This window comes from Sesamum indicum, linkage group LG4 (genome assembly GCF_026168435.1).
Source record: "Sesamum indicum cultivar Baizhima isolate 11 linkage group LG4, ASM2616843v1, whole genome shotgun sequence".
NCBI classification, from domain to species: domain Eukaryota; kingdom Viridiplantae; phylum Streptophyta; class Magnoliopsida; order Lamiales; family Pedaliaceae; genus Sesamum; species Sesamum indicum.
The window spans coordinates 3,318,718-3,338,856 of NC_142660.1; the positions used below are offsets into that span (position 1 = coordinate 3,318,718).

General features: G+C 36.2%; 3 protein-coding genes across 4 annotated transcripts; 2 read left to right on the plus strand and 1 right to left on the minus strand.

The window, feature by feature from the left end:
- Positions 1 to 3,052, plus strand: LOC105160021 (putative inactive purple acid phosphatase 2). Its single transcript, XM_011077276.3, has 2 exons — positions 1 to 833; positions 1,496 to 3,052. The coding sequence occupies exons 1-2, from the start codon at positions 135 to 137 to the stop codon at positions 2,777 to 2,779; spliced, it is 1,983 nt and encodes a 660-aa protein (XP_011075578.1). The 5' UTR covers positions 1 to 134; the 3' UTR covers positions 2,780 to 3,052.
- A 275-nt stretch (positions 3,053 to 3,327) lies between these two features.
- SNAP30 (soluble N-ethylmaleimide-sensitive factor adaptor protein 30) lies at positions 3,328 to 5,369 on the minus strand. Of its 2 annotated transcripts, XM_088879849.1 has the most exons (7): positions 5,281 to 5,366; positions 5,123 to 5,169; positions 4,446 to 4,834; positions 4,217 to 4,310; positions 3,951 to 4,072; positions 3,748 to 3,845; positions 3,328 to 3,641 (listed from the first exon to the last, which is right to left on the minus strand). In XM_088879849.1, exons 3-7 carry the CDS (start codon positions 4,806 to 4,808, stop codon positions 3,542 to 3,544), a joined length of 777 nt encoding a protein of 258 aa, XP_088735975.1. In that variant the 5' UTR covers positions 4,809 to 4,834; positions 5,123 to 5,169; positions 5,281 to 5,366; the 3' UTR covers positions 3,328 to 3,541. The 2 variants fall into 2 exon arrangements, with proteins under 2 accessions (XP_088735975.1, XP_011075579.1); XM_011077277.3 differs by having other exon boundaries at positions 5,123 to 5,369.
- A 1,196-nt stretch (positions 5,370 to 6,565) lies between these two features.
- On the plus strand, positions 6,566 to 12,223 carry LOC105160024 (alpha-1,4 glucan phosphorylase L-2 isozyme, chloroplastic/amyloplastic). The gene is made up of 16 exons (XM_011077280.3): positions 6,566 to 6,995; positions 7,408 to 7,640; positions 7,720 to 7,821; positions 8,005 to 8,181; positions 8,352 to 8,627; positions 8,715 to 8,986; positions 9,111 to 9,228; positions 9,407 to 9,844; positions 9,938 to 10,090; positions 10,204 to 10,332; positions 10,504 to 10,740; positions 10,874 to 10,950; positions 11,075 to 11,261; positions 11,339 to 11,539; positions 11,621 to 11,776; positions 11,947 to 12,223. The coding sequence occupies exons 1-15, from the start codon at positions 6,770 to 6,772 to the stop codon at positions 11,735 to 11,737; spliced, it is 2,943 nt and encodes a 980-aa protein (XP_011075582.1). The 5' UTR covers positions 6,566 to 6,769; the 3' UTR covers positions 11,738 to 11,776; positions 11,947 to 12,223.
- The last annotated feature ends 7,916 nt before the right edge of the window (positions 12,224 to 20,139 follow it).

The following is a 20,139-nucleotide window of genomic DNA, read 5'->3' on the forward strand; positions in this document are numbered from 1 at the left end:
GTCCTCTAAAAATAGGATGTTGAGAATTCTTTTGTTATATAGTGTTGTGCTATTGAGCTGCGAACTCCCCACCAAGATTTTCAGCTCTGATCTCTGAAAATCTTGTTAAGTTGTTGATCAAGATTCAAGAAATCATGATCCCATTAAAGCTTATACCTTTTCTGTGGATTCTCTGTCTGCTCCTCGTTCAGTTCTCCTCCTCATCGCAGGTCTCCATTTCGCTCAGCTCCAGATCCGTTCCCAAATCGGGAGACCCCATAACCATCCGGTGGTCTGGGGTTGACTCCCCGTCGCCGCTGGATTGGCTCGGGATTTACTCACCTGCAAACTCCTCGCACCCGGATTTCATCGGTTACGTTTTCCTTTCAAAGTCGCCGGAATGGAAATCCGGGTCGGGTTCAATCACGATCCCTTTGATCAACCTGCGATCGGATTACCAGTTCCGGATCTTCCACTGGACGGAGTCCGAAATCAACCCGAAAAAGCAAGACCATGATCATAATCCCTTGCCCCGGACAAAGCACCTGTTGGCTGAGTCGGAAACTGTCCTGTTTGAACCGGGGCGGGGCCCCGAGCAGGTTCACTTGGCACTGACGGGTCAGGCGGGGGAGATGCGGGTTATGTTCGTGACCCATGATGGGAAAGAGAGTTTTGTGAGATATGGGTTGACCCGGAGCAAAATGGGTAAGGTTGTGGGTACCCGGGTGTCGAGGTATGAGAGGGAGGATATGTGTGATGCGCCGGCGAACGAGAGCGTTGGGTGGAGGGATCCGGGTTTTATACATGATGGGATCATGGTTGGTTTGGAGGATGGGAAGAGGTATTATTATCAGGTAATTGTTCTTTTTAGTAATTTTTAATGACTTTTGTACTTTGTGTTTTTCGGGTTATTACAGTTTGGTTCTGTTCAGTTTATGTTATCTGATTAGGCAGAAAACAGATTTGATCTCCTATGATTAGTAGATGTTTTGTTCCTTTGTGAAAGACATTATGCTGCATGGCAATCGGCACAAAGTGGACTGAATTAAGAGATATTTCTCTTGAGTTCCTGCGGATTTCTTGGACTATCATTTTATGATAAAATTCCATGCTGTCTAATATGAGTCTTTCAGGTTCCTTCACAACCTTAAGTGGTAGTTGTTGCTTCTCTTAATGTGTCCGTCGATGGCTGAGCCTTCTATCCGTTGGTTTTTAAGTAGCAGAGTTGTTTCTTGTTTAGTGCAGAAATTTTCCTAGTCTATGTCATATCCGTGTGATGAACTAAAGAGGAAGGAGATGATTGTTGTAGGTGGTGTCAGCTTCTCATGGTTCAATCTATTTTGTATTGCTAAGTGAGAAATGAATATTTTCTTTGCTTCATCTCGAGTGTCATGTTTTATCATCTTTCGTCCTGGTTTGAAGAGATGCATTTTTCTTATTTTATCTTGTCCAGTGTTATTTTAGTCCATATGAGTTGAAACATGAGAATAACCATATTTTCAACTAAACATGGCAGGTTGGTAGTGATTCGGGGGGTTGGAGCACAGCTTACAGCTTTGTGTCACCAATTAAAGACTCAAGTGAAACAATAGCTTTCTTATTTGGAGACATGGGAACTGCCACACCCTACTCAACTTTTGTGCGCACGCAGGAAGAAAGCATCTCGACTGTCAAGTGGATAAACAGAGATATCGAAGCTATTGGCAACAAGCCTGCTTTGATCTCCCATATTGGAGACATAAGCTATGCCAGAGGCTATTCTTGGTTATGGGATAACTTTTTCAACCAGATTGAACCAGTTGCATCCAAAGTCCCGTACCATGTATGCATTGGTAATCACGAATATGATTGGCCGTTGCAGCCATGGAGGCCTGACTGGGCTTACTCTGTTTATGGTACAGATGGGGGCGGAGAGTGTGGAGTGCCGTACAGTCTTAGATTCAACATGCCTGGAAATTCCTCGGAGCCTACAGGAACAAGAGCCCCTGCTACGAGAAATCTATTTTACTCGTTTGATCTGGGGGTAGTCCATTTTGTTTACTTCTCTACAGAAACTAACTTCCTTTCTGGAAGTAAACAGTATGAATTCTTGAAAAGCGACCTGGAATCGGTGGATAGAAACAAGACTCCTTACGTGGTTGTCCAAGGTCACAGGCCAATGTACACCACCAGCTACGAAACAAGAGATGTCCCCTTCAAAGAGAGGTTGCAGGAGCACCTGGAACATCTTTTTGTGAAGAACAAGGTGACTTTGGCATTGTGGGGTCATGTACATAGGTATGAGCGCTTTTGCCCTCTTAATAACTACACTTGTGGAAGCTTGGGCGCAAATGGGGAAGAGTGGAAGGCGTTCCCCGTCCATTTGGTGATTGGTATGGCCGGCCAAGATTGGCAACCCATCTGGCAACCAAGGCCAGACCATCTGACCGATCCTGTTTTCCCGCAACCCGTTCGATCAATGTATCGAGCTGGTGAGTTTGGGTACGTCAGGCTTAATGCCAATAAAGAGAAACTTACATTATCATATGTAGGAAACCATGATGGAGAGGTACACGATGTGGTGGAGATAATGGCTTCAGGACAAGTCCTCAACGGTCATGCTGCTAGTGCTGATGGTAGTAATGCTGATGGTATTGCAGTAATGGGCAAGTTAAACTCAAAACTTTCATGGTATGTTATGCTCGCCAGTATACTTGTTCTAGGAGCATTTATTGGGTATGTTTTAGGTTTTATTTCACGTTCTCGAAGGAGTGCTGCTACGGAGGCACAGTGGACTGCTGTCAAGAGCGACGAAACTTGAATTCCTGAGAATTGTAAGAATTCTTCTGGTTTGTAAATGTGTTTTTATGAATGAACAATGTTTGTTCTTTCAAGTCTGCTGTATATGGAATTTTGTCAACCTGGCCTAGATGCAGTGTAAAAGCCATATAGCCATAAAACTCTGTATATCCAACTTATTGTCCTGAGAGTATTTGTTAGTCATTGCTGCACAGTGATTAGTTTGTCATATCTACATTGTATAGATTTTAATGTGAAAATGAGAATATATTTGAATTAGTTGTTGTTTACTCAAGTCACTGTATTTTTTTATTTGATTAAAATAATAGTTTTATTTTTTTATTATTAGTGGTGTCGAATCAAATACGTCTACTGTGATATTAAAGCATTATGGAACAAGGCAAAAATTGCCCAGATATTCTTGTGGCATAGTATAGTAGTTGTGCTTATTACTCATTAATTGAAAAGTTGGCTAAAATGAACTTGGAAAAATTGCAGAGAATTTCTTCTATTGAAAGTAAAACTAAACATTAGCAGAAACAAACATTAAAAGTACTGCTCAATACAACATAAACAGAAGTTCTTCTACTGAAAGCAAACATCAGAAGGTGTAAATTACAACAAACTTGACTTAACTATTTTCTCAAGAAAATGACTGCAAACACATCACTTCTTGGATTCATCCTCAGCTCAAGGTAATCAGTTTCAACCGGAAACGAAACAATCGGTTGGATTGTAACTTTGTTGGTGAGCTATTCAGGTCTCTACGTTCCGAGCTAGAATTTCACTTATCAAGCAACTTCTGTGCACGTCGATTGGCACCCTTAACACGACTGTTTAGTTCGTCAACATCTTCTTGAAGATCATCAAGGGCCTTGTTTTGCCTGTTATAATGCAGAAACAGCTTCTCTTTTACTATATGCAAGGTTACAGGGAATTAGGAGAGCAAGCAAACTCTGACTAGAGAAAATAACATGAGATGTCAATAACCTGTCTAGTTCAGTTCCCATGTCAACTGCCATGCCCTTCAGTTCACCCAATATATCGCTAAGGTCGCCAAGCCCGTCATCCTGTTTTGCCTTCTCCACCTAATAAACAGATCAATGCCAGAAACAAATGAAGTAAAACAGATTCATATATTCATAGCTCCCAACCACTTTACTCGTTGCATCTCATATAACCATAAGACGTACATCGATTTTCTGCAAAGCATTAGTTGGTTCTGGAGGAGGTGTACGGGAGCCTTTTCCCTTGGTACCTAAGCCTAACTTTTCTCGTTCCTCTGCGGTGCCTCGTTTTCCTCTATCATTATCATCTGTGCAACGATAATGTGAAATTGATCATGACGTGAAGATCATAACAAACCTTATTTAGCAGGTGTAATTCTATAATTTTGAGTCTAATACTGATCACAATAATGGACATGTATCGAGTTAACAACCAGGGACGATATAAAAACCTTTTGACGTTTGCGGGCCTGTGATAGTCTTCGTCTTCTTTGGCTTCCAAGGCATTGAAAACATTCCCCCAAGATTGTTCAACAATTTCTCACCCTGAAAGAAAAACTTACAAGCATCAGTTGAAACTAAATGAAGGCATCAAAGTTAAGATAACAATCCATCAACATAATACTCCTCAATTCATGACAACATTCTGAAACAAAGAGATCAATAAGCAAGTGACTGTACCTTGCTCAAATCTTTGTCCATATTGGCAGCCATCACATGTGTCCGGTGGATCTGCTCGCCCTGCTCATGCAGTGTGTCAAGGGTCCTAGTAGCATCCTGTCTAATATCCTCAGCGATCTTCAAACAGTTGTTCACAGATTTCGTCGTCTCTTCAGCCTGATTTACAGCATAGCCCTCCAATTCTTGCTGGGACATGCTGTCGAAGTCCTTCTTCTGCTTGTTCTTGGGAGCTTTTCCAAAATAATCTTCGGGATCATCTGGCAAACCAAGTGATGGTTCAGAGGAAGCTCTTCGTGCAGGAGCAGCGGCATTCTTCTTGTCATCCTCAGGTTGCTCTGCAGGTGATTTCCTAAACCCGAACATCTTTCCAGCCAATTGATCTCTGCAATCTACTAACTCAAAACCAACAGCCTTTTCAAACACCTATCCCCCAAGAATCGGACTAAAACTCAAAATGTGGCAATTCTTGATGGCGTTGGCAATAAATGATATCAATAATATGTTACTGAACTAAAAGAAGCAATCTTGCACCAAAACTTTCTATCTATAAACCACGTACAATTACTTCATGAACATCAGCCAAGAAATCAAGAAAACAAACAAAAAGGGTTTCATCCAAAAACCAACAAAAGATAAAGAAATGAACTGATTCAACCCCAAAATCTACGGAATATTACCTGATGGACTGAACTATTAAAAGGGTCTGAGTTTTTTCAATCAATGGCTGGCAGAGAATTAAGAGAATCCGTTTATGAGAAATGCAGGAGATGAAACAGAAAAATAAAAATAAAAAGCAGAAAATTCCTCTCCCACAAAGCAAAGAGAGAAAAATAACCATCGGGATTTTGGTGTCGGTACTCTGAAAAATAGCGAAGAAAAGATGAGAGGCGCGGCGGAGAACCAGGCGGGAGCCTTCTTGACCGTTAGCCGTTGAGTGTCTTTCGCTCTCACTATTTATTGGGCCGGGCCTAGACTTGGGCTTCCTCACAGCATAAAGTGGACCAAATTGTTATTGAATTGGGCCTAATCCATATTGGGCTTCTATCAAATTTTGGACCATTTAATGGTCCAAGTTGGGCTTCCTCTACTCCCAATTTTATATTTAGAACACATGACATGAAGCACATACTATTTCCTTCGAATTTATAAATTACTAGCCGTTGTAATACGTTAATCCTGTATTCATATAATAAATAATATTTTATATTTTAAAATATATTATCAATAAAAATAAAATGTTAAATCAACACAGTACATTTCACAAAAAGAAAGAAATAAAGGACAGAACAAAAGTATCAGTGTCACCATGTCATAAATGGAAGTTTTATGAGTGAAAAATACTTTTCTTTCTTATATATCAGTAAAAGATAAAGGTAAAACGTCAAATTTTGATATGAAGTTAGTGATGTTACATGCCCGAGTTGTCCTAATAATTGACACTAGAATGCAGAAACAAGAACAAGCAAAGAAAAGGTGGTTGATAATTTTGAGTCCCACTATTTTTGTATTTTTCTTGTTTGTATTTGATGGGTAAAACCCACTTTTTATGTGAAATATTTAAAATACTCTTAATGAAGGGTAATTAAGTTATTACGCGCTTCAAATCTGTATGTCACTAAGAAGACGGGTCGGATAAACTTGGACCTGGACGAATCCTACATGAAGATCCCGACAGGAGAATTGTCCGATCGAGGACGATATTTAACAGGATAATGGCACGTGGCCAATACAACAATATCCACATAAGTTCTATAAATACCCCAAGACGCTATATTTTGTGGTAATTGTAGCATTACTTTTTCGACCTACTTTCTTCTAATCGCACATTTTTACCTCGATCACACTAACTTGAGCATTGGAGGGTCGTTGGCGTCCCCGACGAGCTTCACGTTCTTGTTTCATTCTCAAGAACCTAATACACAATTTCGATGAAGTTAGCATTTAATTGAGAGTTCAACCGTCGAAATTGCGGATTTCGAGCAAGATTTGCTATTTTGGATTTTTGCCTTAAAATTCATCACAACATTTACAGCATGTGATTTTTTTTTCTTTTTGAAAAAATTTGTGATGAAGTGGACTAGTGGGTGGGCAGATATTACCAAAATGCAGAAAAATATCTTAGCACTGCAATAGGGTAGTGGTTGGAAAACAACGAACAGCATTTCCCCTCGTGCTTTTACAATCTTCATCAACTTTCTTGAATCTTGATCACCCCCCACCCCACCTCCCAGAGCAAGGAAAAGGACACACACACACACACAATACAGAGAAGCATTGTGCTGTGTGTGTGTGTGTGTGTGAAGTTTGAGTAATTGAGAAAGAGTATGGAAGCTTCAGCATTGTGGATTTCACATTCAAGTTCAGTTTCGGGAATTGCTCTGTTATCTGCGTGCAGCGGTAACAAGCTCTGCAGATGGCAGTTCTCGTTCAAGAAGCCCTCGACCTGTGTTCATTCTGATTCTGGCAGGCGCTTCCTGGTCAAGAATGTGGCTAGTAGGAAACAGACAAAGAAACTGGAGGACCCTCCTGCTCTTGAACAAGGAAAAAAAGGTTTAATATCTTAACTTGAAGAAATTTTGCATTTTGCCACCCAATTTTGATGCTTTTTTTAGCTGTTGGAATATGGTGAGATTTTTTGTTATTCTGTTCATGTTGTTTTTGGTGTAGTGATGCACTTGTTCTTGTGTGCATCTCATACATTATATGTTCACTTTCTTGCATTTTAGATTTCAGTTATATATATGTGTGTGTGTGTGTGTGTGTGAGAGAGAGAGAGAGAGAGAGAGAGAGAGAGAGAGAGTGAGAGAGAGAGAGAGAGAGATGCCTTAGTCCCTCTTTGATGAAGTACCATGTTTCATACTAGCTCATGAGCCCACAAATTGTCTGTAAAAATTTGAGGGAGGCTATAGTACAATAAACATTGACTGTTAAAAGAGTAGTGAAATCTTGTATTTTGTTCTAGGAGTTGGATTAGATGCTCTGCGGCCTGATTCTGCATCAATTGCATCGAGTATAAAGTATCATGCCGAATTCACACCATCGTTCTCCCCTGAGCTGTTTGAGCTTCCTAAAGCATATTATGCCACGGCTGAGAGTGTTCGTGATATGCTCATTATAAATTGGAACACGACTTATGATTACTACGAAAAAATGAACGTAAAACAGGCCTACTATCTCTCCATGGAATATCTTCAGGTTTGCGTTGATCTCTCCATTGAATCAGCCCTTTTTGTTTATGGTCTATCGGTACATTTTACTGGCCGTGTGTCTACAGGGTAGAGCTTTGTTGAACGCAATTGGTAATTTGGAGCTCACAGGGGCTTATGCTGAGGCACTGAAAAAGCTGGGGCACAACTTGGAAGATGTAGCCGGAAAGGTAGGAGACAGGCAACTTCTTGATTCGACAAACCTCATCTTCATTGTGAAGAGACACTTCCAACTGTTTGAATATGAAAGTCTCATTGTTTTCATTAATGCCGTTAGTTCTTTGCTGCATTTACATAGGAAGTTTGCTTGGTTATAGTACAAAAGATACGACTTGGGTTGATGATGATTGCAGGAACCTGATGCAGCGCTGGGAAACGGAGGATTAGGGAGACTTGCTTCTTGCTTTTTAGACTCCATGGCAACACTTAATTACCCGGCATGGGGTTATGGACTGAGATACAGATACGGTCTATTCAAGCAACTTATTACAAAAGATGGTCAAGAGGAAGTTGCTGAAAATTGGCTTGAGGTATGGCTTGACTATGTTTGTTTTATTCCTGTAAATTGTTCTGCTGAAAATCATAGTCCCTCGAGTGCAGTTTGTTCTTTATTTTATTGAGGGCTACACCAAGACAGAAGAGCCGGTATACATGTTTTTTCATATTATTGACATGACAACTACTTGAATTCTTGGACCAGATGGGCAATCCCTGGGAAATAGTAAGAAATGATATATCCTATCCTGTTAAGTTTTACGGAAAAGTCGTTGAAGGTCCAGACGGAAGGAAACAATGGGTCGGAGGTGAAGACATCATTGCTGTTGCTTATGATGTCCCAATACCAGGATATAAAACTAAAACAACCATTAACCTCCGGCTTTGGTCGACAAAAGTTGCTGCAGACGTTTTCGACTTACGTGCTTTCAACGCTGGAGAGCATGCAAAAGCATATGAAGCCATGAAAAGGGCTGAAAAGGCATGCATCAGATCCAAATATGGACTTGAAGTTTTTTTCCCCTTCTGTTTGTTTTCTTTAACTTATTTCTCTTTAATTTCGGATCAGATTTGCTACATTTTATACCCTGGGGATGAATCATATGAAGGGAAGTCACTTAGACTGAAGCAGCAATACACACTATGCTCAGCTTCCCTCCAGGATATTATAGCAAGATTTGAGAGGAGATCCGGGGAGCCAGTGAACTGGGAGAAATTCCCAGAAAAGGTTGCTGTACAAATGAATGATACCCATCCAACTCTGTGCATACCTGAACTGATACGAATATTAATAGATGTGAAGGGTCTGAGCTGGAAGGAAGCATGGGGTATCACTCAAAGGTACTTTGCTTTGTTCTTTCCTCGTTGGGTTGCATATAAATTTTCAATTAACAGTTCATGTTCTTGTTCTCTTGGGATTACTTGGTAATGCATATTTCTAAGATATGTATCAATGCTCCACCAGAACTGTGGCTTACACTAACCATACTGTTCTACCTGAGGCTTTGGAGAAATGGAGTTTGAGTCTTCTCCAAGAACTTCTTCCTAGACATGTTGAAATCATAAGAATGATTGATGAAGAGGTACATTTTTCTTGCATTTACTCGACGACAAAACCAGCTTTTCGTGCTTATATATGTCAGCTACAGGGATTACATAGTGTGTATTTTATTACTTATATACTTGTATTGTTTTCCTCTATACTCGATTCTGTCCAGGACACATAACTTTCATGTTGAACTTATATGCTTCTCTATGCAGCTTATTAATACTATCATTCAAGAACACGGAACTGAGGACCTGGAGCTGCTGAAGGAAAAGCTGAAGCAAATGAGGATTTTGGATAATATTGAACTACCTTCTGCCGTCCTAGATTCACTTGTCAAGTCACAGGAAACCCTAATTGACAATGCTGTTGAAGTAGAAGAAGAAGAAGCAGAAGATGCTGAATCTGACGAAGTGACAAAACCTGCTGATGAGGAAGAAGCTGAGAGACCTAGTGAAGAAGGTAAGGAAGCTAAAGTGCCTAAGGCAGAGGATCCTGAGAAGAAAGTAAAGTCGACATTTGAACCTGACCCAAACCAACCGCAGTTGGTCCGCATGGCTAATTTATGTGTTGTTGCCGGACATGCTGTGAATGGAGTTGCGGAAATTCATAGTGATATTGTCAAGAAAGAAGTCTTCAATGAATTTTACAAGGTAACATAATGAATTCTTTGGAGTCAGCTTTTTTTGCTTGCTAGATCATGGGCCGTCGTGCAACTGACTTGTGTTTCTTTCACTTGTTGATAGTTGTGGCCTGAGAAGTTCCAGAATAAAACTAACGGCGTGACACCTAGAAGATGGATTGGATTTTGTAATCCAGAGCTCAGTAGTATCATAACCAAGTGGACAGGGTCCGAAGACTGGCTGATAAACACCGAAAAGTTAGCTGAGCTGCGAAAGGTATATGTTTAAATCCAACTTCTTACTAAACCTTTTTCCATTTAAATTGAAAATATATCATTAGGCTGGATTTGAGTTTGCATAACTATTCATTACCCAAAAATTTCTTACAGTTTGCTGATAACGAAGAACTCCAGTCCGAATGGAGGGAGGCAAAGATGAACAATAAGAAGAAAATTGTCTCTTTTCTGAAAGAGAAAACAGGATATGTTGTCAGCCCGGATGCAATGTTCGACGTGCAGGTCCTTCATTATTCGTCTCAACTATATTCATTAAAATTAGGACACTGAATGCTATCTGTTCAGCATGAACTTTCTGTTATAACTACAAATGTTGTTTCTCTGTGCCTTCTGTTTTCGTCCATTTTGCCTTATCTTGAGCATTCAAACTGATACCATCTAAGGTGCTTTTAGATAAAGCGCATCCATGAATACAAGCGACAGCTGCTGAATATCATGGGAATCATATACCGCTACAAGAAGATGAAAGAAATGAGCGCTGAGGAGAGAAAAGCAAAGTTTGTTCCAAGAGTCTGCATATTTGGAGGAAAAGCATTTGCTACATATGTCCAAGCTAAGAGAATAGTAAAATTTATTACTGATGTCGGTGCTACAATAAATCATGATCCTGAGATCGGCGACCTTCTGAAGGTAATACTGAGAAATGTTTCAAAGAACATAACTGTGATGATATATTACACATCTTATTACCATTTTTTCCTCCAATCTTAGCTTCAGAAACATAATAGATGACCACAAAACATGGCGTATTTGGTGTTCTCAGGTCGTTTTCGTCCCAGACTACAATGTCAGTGTAGCAGAAGTTCTTATACCTGGAAGTGAGCTGTCTCAACATATCAGGTACTTCAACCATGCACCTTCTCGATGTTACTCTATTGAATCAGGCTAGCATTTGAGCAAGTACAGAAAAATCATCTGATAATGGGATAAGTTCGTCTAATGTCTCTTTCTCACACTGGAACAGCACTGCTGGAATGGAGGCTAGTGGAACGAGCAACATGAAATTTTCAATGAACGGCTGCCTTCTTATAGGAACGTTAGACGGAGCTAATGTTGAAATCAGGCAAGAAGTCGGAGAAAACAACTTCTTCCTCTTTGGTGCTCGTGCTGATGAAATTGCCGGCCTTCGCAAAGAAAGAGCTGAGGGAAAGGTAACAGTGCAGCTCAGCCCAACAATCTCATTACAACATCTACCTCAGTCTACTCAACTATTCTATCTGGTCTGCAGTTTGTGCCAGATCCTAGGTTTGAAGAAGTCAAAGCATTCGTTAGAGCCGGCGTGTTTGGACCTTACAACTACGACGATCTGATGGGATCCCTGGAAGGAAACGAGGGCTACGGCCGAGCTGATTATTTCCTCGTTGGCAAGGACTTCCCCAGTTACATAGAGTGCCAAGACAACGTCGACGAGGCATACAGGGATCAGAGGGTGAACACTCTTTTATCCTCATGATAAGTATGTTTTTCATTGAATGCATGTTTTCACACGTCGGAACGATGTTGGATGCAGAACTGGACCAAGATGTCGATCCTAAACACGGCCGGTTCTTTCAAGTTCAGCAGCGACCGGACAATCCATCAGTATGCTAGAGACATATGGATGATTGAACCTGTGGTGCTACCATAAATCAAACAACACACTTGAGGATGAAGCCGGCTTTTAAAGGTATTCTCCCACACTATTAGTTAGTCAAATTGTAGCTAAATCAGTACAGTTAAAGTGTTCTCCTGTGGTTCTCTGCATCTTTTTCCAACTCTTTCAATGCCAATTTCCATCAGTGAACTGAAATGGAGAAGAGTGCAATCTCATTTTTGCTTTCTCTCTGTTCTTTTTAGGCCTTAAACTCTCAACATATTGATTGCTGGATTTACACAGGAGAAGAGATAAGCCCAGTTAGCTGAACCATAGAGTTGGCCCAATGGGTTCTCGGCCGGGCCGGGCCGTTATTTAATCTCATTTTAGGCTCGTCTAGAAAGGTTTATTACTAGAATAAATTACAACGAGCTCTTACAGGAATTGACATAATTACAAATACTCCATCGTTGTCTGAAAAATTACCATTATTACTATTGTTATGATGATTTATTTATGTGGATACCATTATTTGAATAAGTCTAACTAGTGCAAATGTGCCGGTATAGTTGCCAGTTCAAGTAGGACGAACTGTACTTCCCTTTAAGGCAGGTCAAAAGACTAAATAAATTTAAATATGAATTCACTTACAATTCTAGACCCGTGACTCGATTACAAGATCTGACTTACCCCACTTTCGAATTTTGACGGGTCTGCAGCAATGAGCTCACATTTTGGTAGTAGCTGCAATTTAACTGGACATTTCACAACAGTGGGGGATTTTTATAGTCACTTCTAAGAACGATTATCGTGTTGGTGGCTCGTCTCATACCATTTTTTAATCGTATAAAAAACAAAAATAAGAAATACAAATATGCTATAAGAATTTATCCTATGATACATACAAGTTCTTGAGTGGGGTCCATCCCTATGAAATCCACACAACATATAGAGTGAAATGACCACTCAAAGTTGAATGATTCTCCAAACCACAATTTTTCAAAAGAACAATTGAAAGTGCACTGAAGTTGGAGCAAAATGTTATAAGTTGGAGCAAAAAAGGACAATTCATCCTACAATTCTTGATTCCCATTGCACTTCCAAATTTGAGTATCATTTCACCCCATCTAAATTACCCTCCTACCCTTTACCTATCCCCCCCCTCCCTTCAAAACTTCAAAAAATAAAAAAATAAAAAAAAACATACGGAGGGAACATATCATTAACTTGGCTTATCGTGCACTGCTGGCTGCCTGCATTTACCACATTTGGAGGGAACGAAATTTGAGACGCTTTGAGCATACGAAGCGACCACTGAATATCATAGCCACCATTATTGTGGAAGATATTAGACAGAGGATTATCAGTGCTAATTTATCTCGTTCTGTTAGTTCATATGTGTTATATAAATTATGGCGTATTCCTTGGCCTGTCGAAGGATAAACTACCAGTTGAGCATTGTTGTACTGTACGATCTTGTTTTATTAATGAAACTTACATTTACCCCCCAAAAAAAAACACATATATTATCAATTAATTATTCACTTTTTTTTAATTAAATTAATTTCGGTGGACCAATAATAGTAATTTATTAGTATCACGTTTCTTTTATGTGTGTCTGTGTGTTTCTACACAAACGTGATGGATTGCGCGGAAATCATGACCTGGCAACCACTTACCATAATGATGGATTCTATTAATTGCAATTCACGAGAACATGATTGTTCGTTGATGGTGGGAAATTTCGTTGAGGATTAACCAGTTTTTGAAATATTCTACTCCATATTTAATTTAATGAAAACAAATTTAAATATATATATATATATCATGTAAAAATATACTTATCATGTGATTAATGAAAAAGACTGCAAGATAGTCTTGTAAGTAACATAGGGATAATTTTAGTCCGATATGAATCCATTTTGATAGTCTTATCCTGTAATTTTAAAAATTTCGCAGGCTGATAATAAAAATGACTGAATTTTGCTAAAATGGATAGAAAAGTGCACGCAATTAAGTCAGTATGAGTTCTTTTCCTAATATTTTAAATGTGCGAATTTTTTAAAATTATGAGAAAATTTCTCCTGTAATTGACATATAATTAAAGGGAAAAAGGCAAACAATCCGCTTGTGATATCATAAATGAGCAAATTATCCATTTATGAAAAAACAAATAGCGATTTACCTCCCTATAATACAACAATTTACCCTCTATGATTTTTAAAATGAAGCAATTTACCTTCCCTGTATTGCTTCATTTTAAAAAGTATAGGAATGTAAATTTCTGTAATTTTTTCGTAAGGGAGTAATATACTCATTTTTAATATCACATAAGATAAATTGCTATTCACCCTATAATTAAAAGAGAATGATATAATGAATAGAATTAACTCAGTCGAATAAAATTTCTCAAAGTGAGCCCAATTTGGTAATTATGTAATATGTGTAGTGTGTGTATATATATATATATATATATACCTATAAAAGGTGATGGATAATGAACCGTTGATTTATTGTCGGCTGGCGGTCATCTATTATTATCATTCTTGTAATTAATGTCAATTATTTTGTTCAAACAAACTTTTCCAGCAAATCAAGTCCATTGTTTTTGTCGGTTACTAGCTTTTTATTTGTGCATATTTTAAGGTGTACGATGGGTCGGATCGACTTAAAATCGGCACAGATCAATTTAAAAAAGTCTGATTTAGTACCGACCCATTACTGTGTATGGCCGATTTTGAGGTGGTTTTAGGTTTTGTTAATGAGTCCTGATTAGGTCTATTCTTAAATCAACCCAGTTCAGGATCGACCCGGTTGAGGGCTGAACCAGGCTGGATGTGCTTTTTAAAAAAAAAAAAATTGAAATTAAGGTTTTCTTTCGAACAATTACTTAAATTATGATTATATTATGAATAAATAAATAATACAAAATTTAGAATTAAAAAAAATATATAATTGTTAAGACTATATTATTAACTTAACTAATAATTTGACTAACAAGCTTACAATATTAATGTTACATACAATAAATTAAAAATAAATTTTAAAAATAATAAATAAAGAGTATTAATGAATTGAAGTACTAAAACTTAGAAGTAGAACCATAAAGATAAATACTTTTATAGTTTAAAAAGTAAAAAAAAAAAAAACTATTAGAATAGTCAACTTAAAAGAATAAAATAAAAATTATATGTCACGTATTATTATAAGAAAAAAAAATGGCTTAGCAGGCTCGGCTAAGGTTCGGCCCACGACCACTTGGGTTGGGCTGGTCCCATGTATCAATGCTTGGGACTAGCTCAGTCCAAGCAGGCTCGGGGCTGAACCAGCCCACTTTATCATAATTGGTTCAATCCAATCCTGAGCTGGCTAACCTACTTTGGCCCACTGCACATCTTGACGCACATCAAACTTCAAATTGAATTTTTTATTTCGAGTCTTGTTGTAATTTTTGTTTTAATTAATTAATATGTAGATAAATTACATTATTTATTTTATACGTGTCATGATATATGAGAATCTGAAATAGAAAATTCAATTTTAATTTCTATTAAATTATCTATACATTTAAATATCAGAATTTAATTTAATGTCGATAATTTTAATTTTAAAGTAAGTACAAAAAGAAGCAAACAACAAAAATCTACCGAAAAAAGATAGAACTCTATTATACATTTATAGGAGTTAAAACACATATTTTACCAACGGGTAATGGTTCGATATCTCAAAGTTACGTTTGGGAGGAATTTAATTCTTTCGCTACCTTTTCAGCATTATTAATTTTATTTCTAATTTAGAATGAGATACTTAGTTAAAAGAACCAATAATAATAATAATTAAAAAGAAAAAAGAAATCATTTGAGGAGTGTTCAAGATAAAAGCAGTAACATGGGGAGTGATATGGATATATGAACCATTGGTGACCAATATAGCTACTGATGTGGATACATTAACGCCTGTTTGGCTTCATTATGAATTTATCTGGACCAGAGCTTTTTAAGGAGGTTGGATTTGGATAAAACTGTAATTTTAATCCTATACGTTAAGGGATTAAGGGAGTGTTGACCGTCGTCCTGTAAGCAAGGTGTTAGCAATTTTTTGGCGGATGGTAAATTTCATAAATCTAATGAATGTACATTATATATTTATAAAGTTTGGCTTTGTACGCCCAATCTAATCGTCATATTTTAAAGACAACGGCTACCTCTAGTGATGATGGATTATAGTATACGAGTAGTTTCTATATGATTTGTTCGATTGTAATTAAGTCTAGTGACAACAACTGATTCTCTTGAGATGCACTAGCAATTCTGGTCCTGCAATGTGATTTTGTGGCAACTTTAGTCCTTTGGATAGAAATCAACTGGAATTTTTTGAAAAATCGGGACTTGTTTGCCAATTGTACGTCGATTCTGGATGTGGCAGCTTTCGCCTCACTAGGCCTAATATTTTGGGGGAAAATTAACACCCCCGTTCCATTCTTTGTGACACGATAGAATGATCGGTGATCATGTACAAATTAAATGTCCAAAATTTTCATCCAAAATGTCTAAGCCTAATGCCACATCCAGAACTAGCGTCCAATCGGCAAAATACGCCAACTTCTCTAAAATTTCTAATTGCTACTGTGAATTGTCAGTTAATTTCTATCAAAATGACTGAAATCGCTACAAAATTATAAATCGTAAGACTAAAATTGACAGTGTATCAACTGCAAAACAACGGTCGGCACCCTCCATAATGTACACGACTAAACTTACAATTTCACCCATAAATCTGCAAGTAATTTCCCATCTGTTTACTCTCCAAAAATTAAAATATCAATTCAATATTTTTTGTTAATATTTTAAATTTAAATTCTTACACAGAACATACGTTGAAGAGGCGTTGTAATTTCTAATAACAAAAAAATTATTTTACAAATAAGTTAATGCCCATATTAATAAAAGTACGTATATATGTGCCGGTCTGAATCCGTAACAGAACGTTTCCTCCAGAGCGCACCACTTGCTAGTCTACCTCAAAGTAAAATAGTTGAAAACCAATGGCTTAAGCCCATCAACCATTGTAAATATTTATACAACTATTGTTATTTTCCGTAATTTAAACGCTTAATTAATTAATTTCTTTTATAATATCGTCATCTTTAAAGATATTATAGACATTCTATATATCATCTGAACGGAAAAATATGAAAAAAATAAAATTTAATTATAAATAAATAGGTTAGGTACATAATAAACCATCCAACAATTCTATTTCTAGACGTAACTAATTAAGTATCGATCATTTTGGAAAACTTTTATCATTAAATATTTTATTTAATTAGGAAAAAAGAAGGTGGGTATATAGACTCCAGCTATACATAAAGGATATATACAAAGCATATAAAGGAATAAATCAATAAATAAATAAATAAAAAAACAAACAAAGAGACGTATGTGGTCGAGCGAATCTTATTTTATACTTGATGAGATTTCAGTACAAATAATCTATTAACAGATAGATTTGTCCTGAAAAAATGACCAAACGGAATCACAACGATCTGCACATATTTACCTGATTGACTTCACACGAATTTTCAGGACGACACGACCCAAAATATCAACCGTTGATTATTTCATCACCCGATGCATGTCACGTGGATATGCAAAAACCACTTGTAGGTATCGCCCACGTCATTTTATACTTTTTCATATTTAGCTTTTCGGCCCCTATACTATCTAAAATTTGATTTGGGTACTGCTTTAAATTATCAAAGATTAATGCAATTGGGATCGTCTCAACAAACGTAGTATGCATATTTTCCGGTCCACTCATAATTTTTCCCAATGTACGCCCCCCTAGAGGAGCTAGCTATAGTTAATTAACTCAATCAATTAAAGGGTAAATTATAATGACCTCCTCTAAAGTTTGATATAATTACGAAAACTCTCTCGTTGTTTGAAAAATTATAAATACCCCCTAATGTTTGATGAAATTATATAATTCTTGATTGGAGGTATGAAATTGTCAACTTTGTCCTTATTGTATTTTTTTTTTTTTAAAGTAAAAGTTTGTAAACGGGGTGGATGGAAAAATTTTAAAAGTTATAGAAAAAATTATCTTAGTTCATTCAAAAATTATAAAATTTTTAAAAAATAAATAAAATTATAATTTATCATCCATAAGGGCGTTTTGGTCAGTTCACCACAAAAATGGATGAAACCTAATGGATTGAGCTAATTGTTAGGTGACCATTAAAATTAAGGGGTATTGATAATTTTTCCAACAATAAGGGGGTGTTCGTAATTATGCTAAACTTTAGGGGAGGTTATTGTAATTTATCCATTAATTTAGTTGACCTCATTTAAATCAAATCAATTACCTATATCATTAATATGTTATACTATTATATAAATAAATTGATGCATGAGGCAGAAAAAAAAAAAGAAAAAAGATGATGATGGCTTTTTAGTTGGCGAAATTAAGAACTCATGACTATATTATATGAGGTTATGAGTTTGAATCCCTCCAACGTATAAATTGCAATTGAACTTTAGTAATAATTACATTTCTACTTTAATAGTATCAATTTACTTAAAAGAAAGAAAGAGGAATAAATAAAAAGAAAGAAAGAGTTAAGGGATAATTACATTGCCCTCCCTTGAGATTTAGTGTAATTATACATAAATGATTTGTGGTTTGAAAAATTATATCTGACACCTCTGAAGTTTACTTTCGTCTAACAGATAAGTCCATTCGTTACTCAAGATTCACTGAAGTTGTTGATATTAATAAAAAAAAAAACTGAATGAAAATTTATATTTACCCTCAATTAACTTATTATCGACTTATTGCAAGTCAAATAATTTTTTTTCCGACTAAATTATCCTTATAACGGTGAAGATGTTTTGATTTGTAATTAATTAGTAATAAGTCAATTTGGGGTAAATATAGATTTTTTTTATGATTTTTTGATTAATATCAATAAATTCGGTTAATTTTGACTAATAGAGGATTTATTTATTAGACGGAAGCAAATGTCATGAGTGTTAAATGTAATTTTTTAAACCACAGAGAATTTATTTATAATACACTACTACAAAAAAGGCGAGGAATTGGCACGGGCAAGGAAACCGTTCCACATTGAAACGGGCTTTGAAACACATGAGGAACTGATATTTATAGATGATATCATGATCCACTTTTTTTTTTGTTATAATTTTGGAACGGTTTGACCGTTTGCAACATGTGTTCCAAACTAACAGTTACAAAGTTCGTTCCAAAATAGTAATGTTAATGTTTGAAACTCTGTTGGAACACATTATTAGAATTAGGGACGGTCTTGCAATGATCGTTTCTATATGTGTGACAATGAATCTCCAAAAGATAACAGTTAGAAAATGTATTCCAAAAGAGATATAATTTGGAATGGTTATAGTACACACTTAATCAATTATGCCAAAAACTATTCCAAATTTTGAGTTTTACTTAAAAAGTAATGTGTTTCAAAAATTGTTCCAAAATCTACTACAAATTAGAATGATTTTTTGGAGCGAATTTTGTGGACAATTTGCAAAATAATGTTCCCACACAAATAAAATTATTTTTTAAAACAAAAAATAATATTTTCCTACTTAGGAACGGTAAGAAAAATCACCTAAATACATTAAAATATTATAAATAAAAAAAGATGGAAAATCAAAATTTAGGAATGGTCAATTTATTCTAACTGTTCCAAAATCAGTTCCACAAAATTTAATTTCTTGCCAAATGAAAGTGAAGGGAAAACAAACTTAGGAAGGATTTTTAAATATTTGAACGTTACTAAAATAAATTCAAATAAAACCATGCTTAAATATATAAACTATCCGTTTCTAAAATGATTAACAAAAAATCGTTTCTAAATTAGTTCAAAATCGTTCCTAAATATGTCTACAAATTTCTTGTTTACTTTTCAATTACAATATGTCAACATCCGGGATCCTGATTAATTTCAAACTTAGACACATAACAATATTATCCATATGTGAACATATCTAGCGGTCCGATCTAAAATCACATGGTCTGATGGACAGTTGCATCTTTCTTAACCTTGTTGATTGTGTATAAGATACGATATCTCAATATTTGAATAGTAAAGATATCCAAAACTTCATCGAATGTAGTATTTTGTAGATTTAGTAACATCCAACAGTCTGATTAAAATTTTAATGGTCTAATTAAGCGATCTAATACAACAGTATAAGATGCTACGTACATCTATGTAAGACTAACAATCTTATGTATACAAATATACTTGATCTTCTGAACATGTATCAATTTAATTCAAAGCATGATATATTTTCAATGGCTTTAATTAATTTATGATCTACTTTTTTCGATCATTAATATGTCTGGAACAGTTTTTTCTATTTTTTTATTTTTTTATTTTTTGAAAAAATAATTTTGGCCCACAATTATGAATGGTTTTT

What these genes read in the sequence shown, in the direction of transcription:
- LOC105160021 (XM_011077276.3), top strand. Translation starts at nt 135, where the DNA reads ATGATCCCATTAAAGCTTATACCTTTTCTGTGGATTCTCTGTCTGCTC. An exon ending in GGAAGAGGTATTATTATCAG is followed by an intron (nt 834 to 1,495) that starts GTAATTGTTCTT and finishes TAAACATGGCAG; the next exon opens with GTTGGTAGTGATTCGGGGGG.
- SNAP30 (XM_011077277.3), bottom strand. Translation starts at nt 4,808, where the DNA reads ATGTTCGGGTTTAGGAAATCACCTGCAGAGCAACCTGAGGATGACAAG. An exon ending in ATGCTTTGCAGAAAATCGAT is followed by an intron (nt 3,846 to 3,950) that starts GTACGTCTTATG and finishes TCTGTTTATTAG; the next exon opens with GTGGAGAAGGCAAAACAGGA. An exon ending in ATGGGAACTGAACTAGACAG is followed by an intron (nt 3,642 to 3,747) that starts GTTATTGACATC and finishes GCATTATAACAG; the next exon opens with GCAAAACAAGGCCCTTGATG.
- LOC105160024 (XM_011077280.3), top strand. Translation starts at nt 6,770, where the DNA reads ATGGAAGCTTCAGCATTGTGGATTTCACATTCAAGTTCAGTTTCGGGA. An exon ending in AAGAAAGAGCTGAGGGAAAG is followed by an intron (nt 11,262 to 11,338) that starts GTAACAGTGCAG and finishes TCTGGTCTGCAG; the next exon opens with TTTGTGCCAGATCCTAGGTT. An exon ending in AGGCATACAGGGATCAGAGG is followed by an intron (nt 11,540 to 11,620) that starts GTGAACACTCTT and finishes TGTTGGATGCAG; the next exon opens with AACTGGACCAAGATGTCGAT.